Source organism: Aspergillus saccharolyticus (genome assembly GCF_003184585.1).
Source record: "Aspergillus saccharolyticus JOP 1030-1 unplaced genomic scaffold BP01scaffold_1, whole genome shotgun sequence".
Classification (NCBI taxonomy): Eukaryota; Fungi; Ascomycota; class Eurotiomycetes; order Eurotiales; family Aspergillaceae; genus Aspergillus; species Aspergillus saccharolyticus.
In genome coordinates, this window is record NW_020290611.1 from 1,016,036 (window position 1) to 1,029,555 (window position 13,520).

The following is a 13,520-nucleotide window of genomic DNA, read 5'->3' on the forward strand; positions in this document are numbered from 1 at the left end:
AGGTCGATAGGGAATGAACAGAGTAGTAGTCCCATTGAACTGGAAGTCCTCTCCAATTCCTCTCAACTCATCGTGTCACGCCACCCGCCACTCCAACAGACAGAGAGTACGTACCTTCAACGTAGAGGGGGATTACACAGTAGGAGCCTCAAGGAGACAATTTGAACAGACAACCCCACTATTTAATCCCCCCCTTCGTCGGCGTATTATACTATTACCTTCTTCGATAAACGCGTAATCACCAGGTACAGATACAGTACACATGAATCCCGAGTTTCCAGCCAGAAACTGACCTCAAGGCATGGGCGCAGTTGCAAAACGGTAAACACCCTTGAACAGGTAATCTAGTATGGAGCCGGCCTGTCTCCCATAACCTCCCTGGGTTGGGGAGGGGGAAAGTAGACAGTCACTTGGTAGTTAACTGTAATTGTCTTCAGTCAAGCTTAAATAAATACGATCAATCAGCTTTCGTCACGGTGGACAAGGGGAGGAAGAGATGTGCGGTTTGAAATCGTGGAACGGTTTGGATTGGCCCTTCTTTTTTGCACACTTTTCGAGGGGGTGAAGTGTTGTTGGTGTGGGGTGATCCTGGGGATGATCTGGGATGGTCTGTTAGAGGTTTGAAGTGTCGTGGGGATGATCCCGGGTCAATGGGGAAGAGAATCTACAAAGTTCGTCGTAGCTTGTGCTGATCTTTACTATACTACCGAAGGGTAGATCCACCATGTCACTCTCAGTACGGAGCAGTGGGGGTGGGCTGGCATTGGACTACTAATCTTCAAGTCATCCATGATTGTTTCGCTGCTAGGTGTGGAAGATCTCTACGATCGGAATCTCAATCTCAATTTGAAGATATGAAATGGGTTCATTTTTTGGTTCTTGGTTTGTTACTCCTAAAGGTATCGAGGATCGAGAAGACTCATGATAAGCGAGAAGAGATGACAGGGCTAGCGCTGGGGAAAGAGGGTCGTGTTTCAAAAGGAAGGTTAATCAGCGCCAGCGCTTAAGTTAAAGAATACCTCAAGAAAAAGAAAGTGATTCCAGATCCATGGGTAGCGTTGGCTACACCCAAAAAAATCATCAAAATGAAGAAACAGAATGTATGAATAACCAAATTTGAAGAATTGAATGACCAACCCGGTAGATCACAAATTTGTCCAAGAAAATGGATAATTAAACCATCTACTTGGAATAAGAGGAAGAAGGAGTGGGAGTTGGGGTTGCGCTAACACTGGGGATGAGACTGACACTCGCGGTGACACTGGCGACACCGACGCGGTTGGCCCCCAGAGTGTTTGTGGGACAGGCGGTGCGCAGCCCCTGCGACAGCGAGGCCAGGCCGACGGGGCCGAGCTTGTCGATGGTGGACGGGGCGGGCACAGTGCCGACGTAGGCGTTGAAATTGTACAGCCCGCAGATGCAGGTGTCGACAATGTCCTTGAGGCTGGTGTCGCTGAGGACGGTCTGGCCGTTGCGCACGAGGGTGAACTGCTGCTGGCCGACGCCCATGGGCACGGTGAAGGCGCTGGCGCCCGCGGGGGCCGTGAAGGTCTGCATCCCATTCTTGCCCGAGGTGACCTGCACCGTGGCCGGCGACTTGAGCAGCGAGACGACGTACACCGCGTCCTCCATCGTCTCCCAGCCGTTGGGTCGGCCGCGGAAGAAGTTGCCGCTGGCGTTGTTGGGGCTGCCCTCCATCGTCGTGTCGGTGTTGTCGCAGCTGACCCCCTTCGGCGTCGGTCGGTACCAATAAATCAGCTTCTCCTCGGTGATGTAGGGATCAACCGTCGTGGCCTCGGCCTTGTAGGCAGCGATAAAAGGCTTGGACATTTGCAGCCATCCGTCGTGTGGCCTATCGGGTTGGAATGCCGTTAGCCATCAGGGAAGATGTGAAACAGACTCGACTGGTCAGAAACTAAATAGTGGGAAAAGGGTCCAAACTCACATATCCATCACCCACTTAGAGGCGCCGTCGTCGGTGTGGGGGGACGATAAGGGACCAATGTAATGTGATTCGCCATAATCATTCCAGGTGATGATCTCGACAAAGCGAGGGCTCAAAGTCAGGATTTCCCGCCAGCGGTTATACCAGAGCAGATCCCCAGGGAAGACCCAGTTTTTACTGTACGGCACTTCTCCCCCAAAATGGGTGAAGAACCAACCGGAGGCAGCTGCGACAGGAATGAATGAATTAATTTCACACTTCCAGAGACAGACCGAAAACACTTACGAGCGATGTATCCTTTTCCTCCCAGCGCCTTGACGTATGATTGGTCTCCCTCGGTGACGGTGACATTGCGGCCGGCGCTTGGGGCCTTGTTATCTCCGTTGTTGTCCCACGCCATCCAGTTAAGCGCCCCGTCGATCTTGCTGAAGTCCCCTTGGCCTGGGTGGAAATTGGGCGCAAAATAGACATCCATGCCCGCGGAAGATTTCATCTGCTGCACATCCAAGCCATCACCCGCAAACGAGGAGACAAATACTTTGCCGTCCACCTTGAGCTGGGCCGGCCGGTTGCCGTACTGGGCGATCTTCTGCCCGACCGTCGTAGCCTGTCCAGTGTTGTACCAGTTGAAGTCGAAAGAGATGAAGACCTTCATATCGTTCCGGGCAGCGGACTCGTATGCAAAGTTCAGCTGCGTGTCGGTGTAAGGGTCCACGCCGATGTTCAGTGCAAAGGCGTCAATCCCCAGCGCCTTTGCGCGTTTCATGTCGTCGTCATAATCAGCAGCGCTGTTCCGATTACTGGTGATACCGATCTAGCGCTCATGGTTAGTCTGCTGTACCGACCCGGACGAGCTTCGAACAGGGTCCTCCACCCACCATGAAGTGACAGAAGACCAGTTTGTCGCCGCTCGCGGCGACGGTCGAGTTGGTGCTGACGGGGACGCTGCTTGCCAGGGAAGCCAGCCCGGCAAGAGCGTAAAATGATAGCTTCCAGAGCTTCATCTTATGGCGTCAGAAGCAGTCAGAAATTGAATAAGGAATGAATAGAAACAGAAACGCAATCAAGAATGAAACAGACACAGTCTGTAGTAGAATTGGTGTAAAGGAATGTGAGCAGAGGATCAACCCCTTGATACACGTCAGGAAAAGAGAGAATGGAAAGAGAAAAGAAGGTAGAGAAAGGAAGAACAAGAGGTGAGGTGAAGAAGGAAGAACAAGCGATGAGGCTGTAGGTATTTATTCAGGGCTATCGCTAAGATGCAATGGCTGCATAGTCCGACTGAACCCTGAGTTTCAGGAACCGGCGGGTGGAATCCTTCCAAGCCACTGGCAACAAAGAATGCTCCAATTATCAGACGAAAATCTCCCCTTCGGATGTCAGCTTGGATGCTTTGATGATCTGCGCTTGTCCTTATTGACTGTCAACGAAATTGAGCTCCCACTCAGCTCATTATATACTGTCATCGCCGATGATGTCCCGGCGAATAATATCAGAGGCCCCCAAAGAAGGCATCATGGGGCCAAAAGAGCTCTCCCAACAGCGTTGCTCCTGTGAGACGACGGGTAGCAGACAGAATTACACTGAATCGCATCAAACGGTCCTTGTCGTTTGCCTTCGAAGGGATTTCCGAAATGTCGCACTGGGAAGAGTATGGGCTTGGAACGAGGACGGAGCCTGATCGCGTCCGCAAAAGGCAATCCTGGGCTTCGCGATGCTACAGAAGCATTGCATCCACCGGTCTGTTGCCGTCAGTGTGATGAGTCGTAAGCATCTGATTCGAGCATCGAAGTTGATCTAGCGATCACTGTCGACTCGACGGATCGAACGGGGAGAGAAAGGCAATAGCCACAGACGAAGCCGAGACTGCCCTTGGACGTCTCAGATGGCTCAGAAGACGTTGAGAAGTGATCTGCTTCCCCGGATGAGATACCACAAGACTAGCGGTGATAGAACTTGAGTCTGTGCCACCTGGAATTACAGGCCAGTTTGGGTTTCTGATTGGTGCTGCCATTGTCCGAATGTGATACAGACGGATGATCTTAATGCTTCGAAACATCCAGCCTGCGGGCAGCCACTCCTAAGTTCTAACGCTTTCAAGCCGCATCCATGCACACGAAGAGTATTTCTCCCAGCTTCAGGGTTGTGCGCGTTTTCAGCCCAATGCAACCCAGTGAGCACTGCATATATGCATGAAGCCTGTGGGCTCCGACTTGCTTTTTCTTGCAGCCCCGGCATGACATATGCGAGAGCTGCGGGGTAACATGGCTGGCATATCAGCCACGCGATGCTATCACCAGACAATCGGAACATATGCAGTTGTTTTGCCACTGAATGTTGAGGTTGTGGAGGCCGCGATCTTTGCTAGAGATGCTACCAGGTTGAGGCTTTTGCGGTGTATCTTCCATCGCAGGCCGGGGTGTAGGCGGGCTGGCCTGCAGGGGGAGAGGGGAGGGGGGCTTAGAAGGGCCTTTACCCTAAGCTCAACTCGCGAAGAAGGTGTTACAGAGGCCCATGTGACTATATACTCGTTTGCTTCAGTTTCGAGACGGGATATGCTTTACAGTCTTGCCTTGATCACCAAGATAGCTGTTAAACATGAACTAATTGTGACCGGTGTTGGATATAATCCTCCGAGCTTTAACTCTTTGGCTGATCCACCCAGTGCAACCTTGACAAACGCTATGACACGAGACCGCAACTATCTGAACCATGTCCATGAAATCGCTCGAAAGGGGATGTGTGCAAGCTCAAAGAAGGGCATTGCCACGGAGTTTTGGAAGTGACCAAGTATAGCAAAAGAACCTGATGGGAGGCTATTTGCGGCGGGGACACCATTCCTCACTTCTTGCATCTTTCAATACACACCTCGTCAAGTAGACTCCCGTTCAGAGTCGACAAAGACGACAACAGAAGAAGTCATAGCTAGCTTCAATGATATCGATGAAACCATTAATGTTACATGTTATCGTCGTGAAAGCTAGCGACTTGAATCGAGATGATCACAGAATCGATGACAAAGAGCAAAGATATGAGCACAATGGCGTTCGATGATCTTTCATCTCACGAGACGGCAATAAGATGCAGGCTGAAAGCAATAAAGACAGAAGCCACTACATACTGGCGGAGGATAGTCTGCGGGATGGGAGTTGCAAACCAAGCAAACCATCCCAGTCCCGGAACAACAATAATTTCCGGGCCGAAGGGTGCGGGCGGGACGACAATTTCTCATTCTTGCGTTCACTTCATTCCGGCCTCTCGAAAGACTCTCGGCAGTCCTTGATGTGCTTTTCCCGGTTTTGTCGCCTGCTACCCAATTGTTCTTCCGAAACAAAAACCTTGAAAAGTCAGTGCTCTCTACTCTGCCTTGCTTTTTTTTTTTTTTCTAAGTTCTATATGGTTATGTGGTTCGAAAGTCTGGAACCCTCCCTCCCTTCCTCCCTCTTTCCCCCCTTATCCATGATGTGCCTCCCATCCCCCCTTTTGCCCCCTCCGTCTCTCCCCCGCTTTTTCGTCCCCACCATGGATCTCGATTTTGATCAGATAAGAATCTATAAGCACGCGACTCACCACCACAGCTCTCTAATCCATCCCTCCCCACTCTTTTTTACACACTATTCCCGTTTGTAGTCAACTAACCGTGTGCATCCAGTTTCTTGACCGGCTTGTTGCCCGTCTCAGGGCATCAACATGCCTGCTGTCCATGGCGATTTAGTTGGCACGGTGATTCCTACCGATAATGAACTGCCGCCGGAGATTGTTCCGCGCCAGGTAACCCTCAGGGATCGCGTCACCATTGCAACTCTCGTGCCTTTCACATCTGCTGCCTTGGTGCCACGATCACTGTTGGCGTATCTGTCCGAGCAACTGAACAAAGAGATCGAAGGCGGGGACACGTATGCCATGATCGATCCCATCCCCCTGGAACAATTCGGATCGTACTGGTTCTCCAACTTCGGAGCGATTATGCTCCTGGGGGACATAAAGAGCGTGCAGGAAGTCCAGTTGATGGGCCGTCAGCGAGCCAACTGGGCCAAGCTCTGCCTGGGTAGTTTCAACATCAGACCCAACTATCCAGGCCGTAGTAGCCACGTCTGTAACGGCATGTTCATTGTTACCGATGCGGCTCGCAACAAAGGTGTAGGTCGGCTGATGGGCGAAGGATACCTCGAATGGGCTCCTAAAATGGTCAGTATATGCAACGCAGATTGCACGGTCACCGAAACTGGTTCCAGAAGGTCACCCTTGCGACACTCCCCTCACCTTCCCGTGACGATGTGGCCTTGTGTCGCTTAGCGGCTATCCCGTTCGTAGAAGTCTAACTTTGACTAGGGATACACCTATGCTGTTTTCAACCTGGTCTACGAAAGTAATGTGGCCTCCTGCCGTCTGTGGGACGCGTTAGGCTTCAAGCGTATTGGGAGAGTGCCTGGCGGTGGGCGACTGATGTCCAACCCAGGCCAGTACGTCGATGCCATCATCTACGGGCGCGATCTCGGTCCGGATGGAGAAGACTCAGCGACACAAGATCGGTTCGACAAGATTCGGTATTATCTCAAGCATTCCAAATATCCTCGCGGGGCGGATCGTGCGGAAAAGAGTCGGTTGCGGAGCGCCGCCACTCACTACAAGCTGGTTGAGGACACGGACGGAACGGGTGAGAAGTTGATGCTCAAAGACAAGGAAGTAGTGTCGGACCCCCAGCAGCAGTACGATATTGCCCGAGAGATGCATCTTCAACAACACGCCGGCATCAACAAGACCACAGCCGCCATTGCTGTCAAATACCACTGGGTCCGCATCAAGGAAACGGTCAGTCGCGTAATCCGGGACTGCCCGGAGTGCAAAGAGACTTTGAAGCCGGCCATTGTGAACGGTTTCATGAACGATAGCACACCGGAAATGGAAGACATGGAAGACATGGAAGAAGAGAACGAGCTGGAGGAGAACGAGGAGCCCGAGACTGCAATGCATGTGAATCCCACCATTCCGACCAGCACCCTCATGGGGGCACATGCTCTCATGGACCACCCGGCCGACATGCATGCACATTCAGCCCAGAACCCCTTCGTAACGACCCATAACGGCGTAGTGTCAGGGACGGTGGAATCGATAACCGACTACACCGGCTTGCCACTCGACCCCCAGATCATGAACATTCACCAACAACTGCCCCGATTTCACCCCCACGACCCGATTACCGATCCCTACTCGCACGGTGCACATACATTACATGGTACGAGTTTTGAGGACGAAGTGCGGCATCACACGAGCCACGACTATCATATGATGGTCGATGATCCCACAGATCCCGATCCCTCGGCCTCCCTCCATGAAAGCGCGCTGGGGCTGGTACCTTCGCAAGCGCATGACGTGCACCACGACCAGATTCTCGCGAAGTATGATTACGTTGGTCAGCAAGATGACGAGTTGGATTTTGTATAGCATGGCGTAACTGCTAAGTCAGGGCGTGGTTGGTTGGGTTTCAGCATCATATAGACGGGGCTAATCATAGAAGCATTGAACCAGCGTAGTGTTTGACATTGACAATTTCATATCTTTGACCTGATTTTTAACCAAGATATCGAGTACAGGACGTCGATAACAGCAATCAAAGCAATCATTGCTCCTAGCTCGAAAACCGCGCGCCATCTTGTCGTAATCTTACTGCCAGCAAGCAGTGCTCTCTGCTCTGCAACTCCAAGTCAGATTAGACTTGAAAGAGTGAGGTCTTGGTGAATGAGGTCTTCCAATTCGCACATCCTACCTATCTTGAATAAATATAGCCTGCCTCTCCAGAAGGTTACCTTCATGGACTGCATTTAAGTGAGGCCCATTCACTAGTACCATATTGTCTATTCAAGGTATCGAGACCATTCACCCACGTGTTCCCGGTCCTCTTCAATCCCAACCACCAACACCTTAAGCACTTCCTTCCTCCCTCCTCTTCCCTCCTTCCTCATTCTTGCTCAATTTCCCCAACCCACCTCCAGCTGTGCAATTTGTCATTTTATACACCATACTTGATGGGGAGATGACCACAATTCTCTGTATCCTACTGCACTCTTAACGTCTGATACACCTTTCCTTCTATCCAGACAAACTGCAGACCCCATGCAGAACATCATTGTCAACACCCTTGTGGCTGATCCCTCTCAACTTGAGAGCTTCTTATGGGTGTCACTCCTTCCACCAACCATCTACGGTGGAGGGTGTTCAGGCTTGCTTACCCTTCGATAGAGCGTGCAGTACCGTGTTCATCCGTCCTTCAGGTATCCGTTTAGACGTGGGTCACTAGAGGCTTTGATAATGGTAAGACTGAAGCTATCGAGGCTGTCTAAGAGATCTAGTGATGAGGGCAGTCAGGACCCAGCCAAGGAGGCCTCCGGGCCTCCGTCAACAATCAGGAGCGAAGCAGTTCTGGTGGAAGAAGATGAAGAAGACAGTTGAGTCTACCAATCCATCTCTGGTGCGAGCCTACTGACATTTGCCACGGTCTGTAGTGAACTTTTCGGAGCTCGCCATATTCTGAGAAGAGTGCCAGTTTCAGCTCTCTCCATGTGAGCGTGCGAATGTATGCCTTGAAAGATTCGATGGCAAAGACGATCTTGCTTCGAGCACGGGTAGTTCGGAGCCAGTGGTCAGCAATGAATCGTTCAAGTGAGATTCGCGAGATAACGTCGAGAACGAAGCGCCCCATTGTGATGATTACATTCTTACATTTGATTAAGACAACTGCCCTGGTGATGAGCGCCGAGCGGTTCGGGCTTAGAGATGACTCGCGCAGATTATAGCAGCCTCACAAAGGGAGAAGGAGGTCTGTGGAGTCTATTGATGAGATGGCTGCCGCAGAGAACGAGAATGAATGTCTGCTGCAGCTTGGGGAACATTCCTTCAGCCATCTCCAAGGCTACAGTCGAGCATTGTAGAATGGGTTTGCAACACCGGAAAGGGAGAGGAGCCATGTTGCGACCCGAGAGGCTTGAGGCTATTCCCATCGTATCTGGGCATTGTCAGTGGTCTGACGTATATGGTCTCGAGAACAAGCATGTGCTGTCATGTTCCAAAGCACCCTGGCCGAGCGGCTGAATTTCATAGCCAGACTCTTGTTTAGGTCTTGCAATGACTATGCTACTATTCTAGGCTACGCCATTGCATACGCTGAAGAATATATTTGGCAGAGTCCTGAGATATTGTAGGCTGGTGCGACCATTCTCCGAATGCTATAAATCCCCGGCGCTGGCGATCGTCGCTACTTGGGCTTTCAGGAGTTTACAGAAACTGAATATAACCTTGACAAAAGCTGGGACGGGATCTGGGCTGCATCTGTGTATGATCCAGTGTCATCTTTCTCAACAATTCCCACGTAACACCAAGACCTCCGCTGCAGGAAAAGGCCTGTTGCGTTCCAAGTGCAGCATAGCGACCTGCTCCCCAACTCCCATACATGGGGACCGCCAGCAACCGCGCTCGAATGATATCTCAACCACCATGGCATGAGAAGCTTCCACCATACTCACCAACAAGGCACGGGCTTTCCTCGGTAAAACAGAGACCTGGTTCTTCGGCTGTAATGACGCAGCTAGCTTTAGTAACAAACTACTTAAAGAATAGTTCTTACCCGAATATCTATACTATCACCTGAACAAGATATTTTAATCTCTATTAAGATTAAGAACTCTTTCTTTCTAAATTAGTAATTCCCCGCGACTGCCTAAGTATATAGCTGACTTTCTATCCAATCTTCAACCTTTGCGGTATATGTATCCGGCGGTGTCGGACAGAAGTGCAATAACTGCTTGCAGGCCGGTTATAAGGTCTGCTCTGCTCTTTGCAGACTGGTTGACTGGTCTGTTCTGCTTCTGTTCGCGCGGGTATGTTCTACTGCTCGTTCGTGGTTCATGGGTCACGTTTGGTGTGGGTGGCCGCGAGTTTGGTACTTCGTGGTTTCGCATTGGCATTTCCTGTTGAAAAATCTCAGATTTTTTATGCCTCCCGCGACATGAACCCCCCTTATGCTGAACGAGTATGACATTCATCCCGATGCTCCCGTGGCTGAACTATTGTACGTCACAAGCCTAGAATGTTGCTCAGCGATGCTCTTCACGCTGTTCTGAACCACACCCGAGAACTTCCATTGGACGATTCGTCGTCCTCTAGCAATATATGGGACAGATCCTCCCCTTTCTTGTGATGCTATTCATTTTGCTTTCTTCATGGTTTCTTCTTCGGTAAATAAGGCACCATCAGTTTCAATACGAACCTAGTTCCCACCAGTACGGAGCGTTTTGAATACCATTCAACTCGAATGCAATGTATTGTCACTGTAAAAACGCATTCGTCAAGCTGTGGTAATACCGTTAGTGGAGCGTACAGTACGGTCCTTCATCCCCGCTTTTAGACCCACTTCTGTAAGGTACGATAATGCAGCGCCGTCCCGCACAATTCATCATCGCATGATGCCGGATCCAATTCACCAAATTAACCCGTTAGAGAAGAAGGTTATACACCACTGATAAAATATGTTTCATCACAATATATACCCAATCTGTGCTACTGATCTAAACCCAAGAACTACAACTTCGCATCCCAAGCCATGCGGTCGGAGCTCTCGAGCGGACGCTCGCGCCCATCCCACCAGAGCGGACACAGCTGGAACCACTTCTCGCGGCTGCAAAAGACGTGCACCGAGCGCTTGTGGCCGAGGTCGACATATTTCTGGACCGTAAGTCCCTGGGCGTTCTCATAGGAGAGCACTGTGCCGCCCGAGGCCTTGGGCTCGCCGACCACGCACTGGGTGCGCGGCTCGTCGAGGAAGATGTAGTGAATGACGCTGGACCACCATGCATTGACGCGGAAGGCGCCGCGCACGTTGTTGTCACCGACGAGGGAGTGCCGGCCACGATCGTAGTCGCCGGCATCGTAGTGAGCGCCGTAGTGGTCCTCCTATAAGCCAGACAAAACGCCAGTCAGTGGAATTGCGTCGAATGAGATGTCTATCTCGCACCGGGAGGGAGGTTAGGAACATACCTTCGCCCAATACACCTCGAAATAGGCAAACGGCTTATCATCAAACCGTCCGAACAGGCACAGCACATGCTTGTCCTCGTGCAATTTGCGCAGGTAGTTGCGGTGGTGCTCGATCGTGCCCGTCTCGTTCCACCCCTTGGCGACGCGCGGGTCATTCTGCCACTTGTGGAAGAGCTGCAGATGCTCCTCGTTCTGCCAGTCCACCGCCATCAGCGAGAAATGCTGGTCCAGGTGCGGGATGTATCGACTGTACACCAACGAACCAGGGGTGGGCTTGACGGGACGGATCGGGTGGCGCGCGTAGATGCGCTCCTCGGGGAACTTCATGGTAAACTCGTAGTTCTGAGCCATGGGCGGGTACTGGCCGGCCGAGCGACGGAGCTGGCCGTGCGTGCCTTGGTCGACTGCCCAGATGGGACGTGGGCCCAGCGGCGACCCGGCGCCTTGCCAGAAGGCGGACCGCAGGAGCACAATGGTAGGAAGGTTCGAGGGTTGGTTTTCATTGCCGAAGGGTTCGCGCGGCGAGGGGAAGGGGACAGCCAGTCCCGTGCGGATGCATTCCTCACGCACGACCTCGTGTCCGGGGCCGTGGAGATCGAGGCGCACGACCTCTTGCTCAGGGTGGGTGAGGAAGGTCGCGTGAATGACATTCCAGATCTGGGCCAGCGTTGGGGGTTCGCGGGCGCTGGACCAGTCGAAGGTGGTGCCGGGGGCGCGTTGGCTACGGGCCCATGGGCTGTTGTTGTTCAGGGGAATTTCTTTGGCGGAATCGTTGTAGCTGAGGTCGGTGTAGTGCAGGGAATCGTTGTGGAAGGGCTCGGGGAGCGATTGGCCCACATGGCTGTCATGTAGGCGGAGTTGCAATACTCGTGGAGTGGTGGATTCGGAGACAACATGGATTTTGTAGGATGTGAGATAAGGATGGGGGAGTTTGACCCAGGGTAACGACTTGGTGGATGTCATGATGAGATAGTATGAAGGACAAGGTAATGAAGAGCGCGAAGTGAAGAAGGAGGAGAGAGGAAAGAGAAGAGAGAGAGAGAGAGAGAGAGAGAGAGATGGAGGATGAAAGAAAGAGAGAAGATGGGGAGGCAGAGAGCAGCAACGCAACAAATAACCAATTGCTCCCGCGGAGAGCCAAGCAGCCGAGTGGAGCTTCAATTTTACCGCCGAAAAACATCTTTCGTAAGTGATTCCGTACAACATTCCGTACATTTCACCATTCCCTCTACTTACTCACCTTTCTCTACCTCTTTACTCCCCCGAAAGCTCCTACTATTAACTCACCTCTTTCTCGACTTCCACACATCCACCACCAACATGGACTCCCATCCAACAGTCCGAGGCTGCCTCATCTCCTTCCCCACTCCGCAAATCCTCCTCCTCACACTCAACCGCCCCGAGAAACGCAACTCCATCACACTAGCCACCAGCGCCGAAATCCAACAGCTTTGGCAATGGTTTGACGCCCATCCAGCTCTGCGTGTCGCCATTATCACCGGCGCAGGGGGTTCATTTTGCGCTGGCGCCGATCTCAAAGGTTAGATCCCAATATTCCTCACCTCCCCAATCCCATCCCGAAAACTAATCCTCTTCTGCGCAAATCTACAGAATGGAACGACCTCAATAGCCGCGGGATCGAAAACAAAATGACCGCCCCAGGCCTAGCAGGACTCCCCCGCCGCCGCGGCTCGAAACCCATCCTCGCGGCCGTCAACGGCTTCTGCCTCGGCGGCGGCTTCGAGATGATCACGAACTGCGACATCGTCATCGCCAGCCGCAACGCCACGTTTGGACTCCCCGAAGTGCAGCGCGGGATTGCGGCCGTGGCGGGCTCGCTACCGCGGCTGGTGCGCGTGCTGGGCCGGCAGCGCGCGGCGCAGGTCGCGCTGACGGGGCGGCCATTCTCGGCGGCGCAGATGGAGCGGTGGGGGTTGGTGAATGAGGTGGTGGACACTGCTGAGGGGGCAGTCGCGCGTGCGGTGGAAATCGCGGTGGAGATTGCGAGTAACAGTCCCGATAGTATTCGGGTGACCCTCGAAGGGTTGCATTTGGGATGGGAGGTGGCGAGTGTGGAGGAAGGGAGTGAGCGGTTGGTGGAGGAGTGGTATGGGCGGTTGATTGCTGGGGAGAATTTCCAGGAGGGGGTGAGGGCGTTTGCGGAGAAGAGGTCGCCGGTGTGGAAGGCTTCGAAGTTGTAGAAGTACTCTGTATACACAGTACTACTCGGTCTGGTTACTCGGAGTATTGTGTAAAGAGCTAGCTGTTTAACAATGATACCGCTGCGTTTGTATGTGATTGTTACTGTGAAGGTTTGTATGTTACGTCTACTTTCGGGGCACCTGTACGGAGGGAGTATTGATACAGCGTGAGGAAGAGAGCGGCAAATAAACCAATATCTTGACCCACAGAACGACCTCGGTCGGAGGTTGGGATGCACTCGAAGCTAAAGGCACTCAAAGACGAGTCGGACCACAATCCCACTATTATTAGTTACGCGAATGAAACTTGTAAAGCATTCAGCAAGAAAACTAAGAAGGTCGGA

The 13,520-nt window shown here is 52.3% G+C and overlaps 4 protein-coding genes across 4 annotated transcripts; 2 read left to right on the plus strand and 2 right to left on the minus strand.

Moving 5' to 3' along the window:
• Positions 1-1,182: 1,182 nt before the first annotated feature.
• On the minus strand, positions 1,183-2,949 carry BP01DRAFT_378499 (glycoside hydrolase family 71 protein; the record flags this gene model as incomplete). The annotated part of the gene is made up of 4 exons (XM_025577066.1): positions 1,183-1,852; positions 1,946-2,171; positions 2,231-2,759; positions 2,824-2,949. 4 exons carry the CDS (start codon positions 2,947-2,949, stop codon positions 1,183-1,185), a joined length of 1,551 nt encoding a protein of 516 aa, XP_025435873.1.
• A 2,299-nt stretch (positions 2,950-5,248) lies between these two features.
• On the plus strand, positions 5,249-7,444 carry BP01DRAFT_8776 (putative histone acetyltransferase Spt10). The gene is made up of 3 exons (XM_025580195.1): positions 5,249-5,291; positions 5,524-6,133; positions 6,278-7,444. Exons 2-3 carry the CDS (start codon positions 5,636-5,638, stop codon positions 7,388-7,390), a joined length of 1,611 nt encoding a protein of 536 aa, XP_025435874.1. The 5' UTR covers positions 5,249-5,291; positions 5,524-5,635; the 3' UTR covers positions 7,391-7,444.
• A 3,008-nt stretch (positions 7,445-10,452) lies between these two features.
• On the minus strand, positions 10,453-12,026 carry BP01DRAFT_412755 (GNAT family N-acetyltransferase). Its single transcript, XM_025578965.1, has 2 exons — positions 10,976-12,026; positions 10,453-10,891 (listed from the first exon to the last, which is right to left on the minus strand). Exons 1-2 carry the CDS (start codon positions 11,936-11,938, stop codon positions 10,520-10,522), a joined length of 1,335 nt encoding a protein of 444 aa, XP_025435875.1. The 5' UTR covers positions 11,939-12,026; the 3' UTR covers positions 10,453-10,519.
• Positions 12,027-12,222: 196 nt separating this feature from the next.
• Positions 12,223-13,176, plus strand: sidH (enoyl-CoA hydratase/isomerase family protein; the record flags this gene model as incomplete). The annotated part of the gene is made up of 2 exons (XM_025573049.1): positions 12,223-12,515; positions 12,587-13,176. The coding sequence occupies exons 1-2, from the start codon at positions 12,296-12,298 to the stop codon at positions 13,174-13,176; spliced, it is 810 nt and encodes a 269-aa protein (XP_025435876.1). The 5' UTR covers positions 12,223-12,295.
• Between the last annotated feature and the right edge of the window lie 344 nt (positions 13,177-13,520).

Coding starts and splice junctions, on each gene's coding strand:
- BP01DRAFT_412755 (XM_025578965.1), bottom strand. CDS start 11,938: ATGACATCCACCAAGTCGTTACCCTGGGTCAAACTCCCCCATCCTTAT. Junction 10,892..10,975: donor TCGAGGTGTATTGGGCGAAG/GTATGTTCCTAA, acceptor TCTGGCTTATAG/GAGGACCACTACGGCGCTCA.
- BP01DRAFT_8776 (XM_025580195.1), top strand. CDS start 5,636: ATGCCTGCTGTCCATGGCGATTTAGTTGGCACGGTGATTCCTACCGAT. Junction 6,134..6,277: donor TCGAATGGGCTCCTAAAATG/GTCAGTATATGC, acceptor AACTTTGACTAG/GGATACACCTATGCTGTTTT.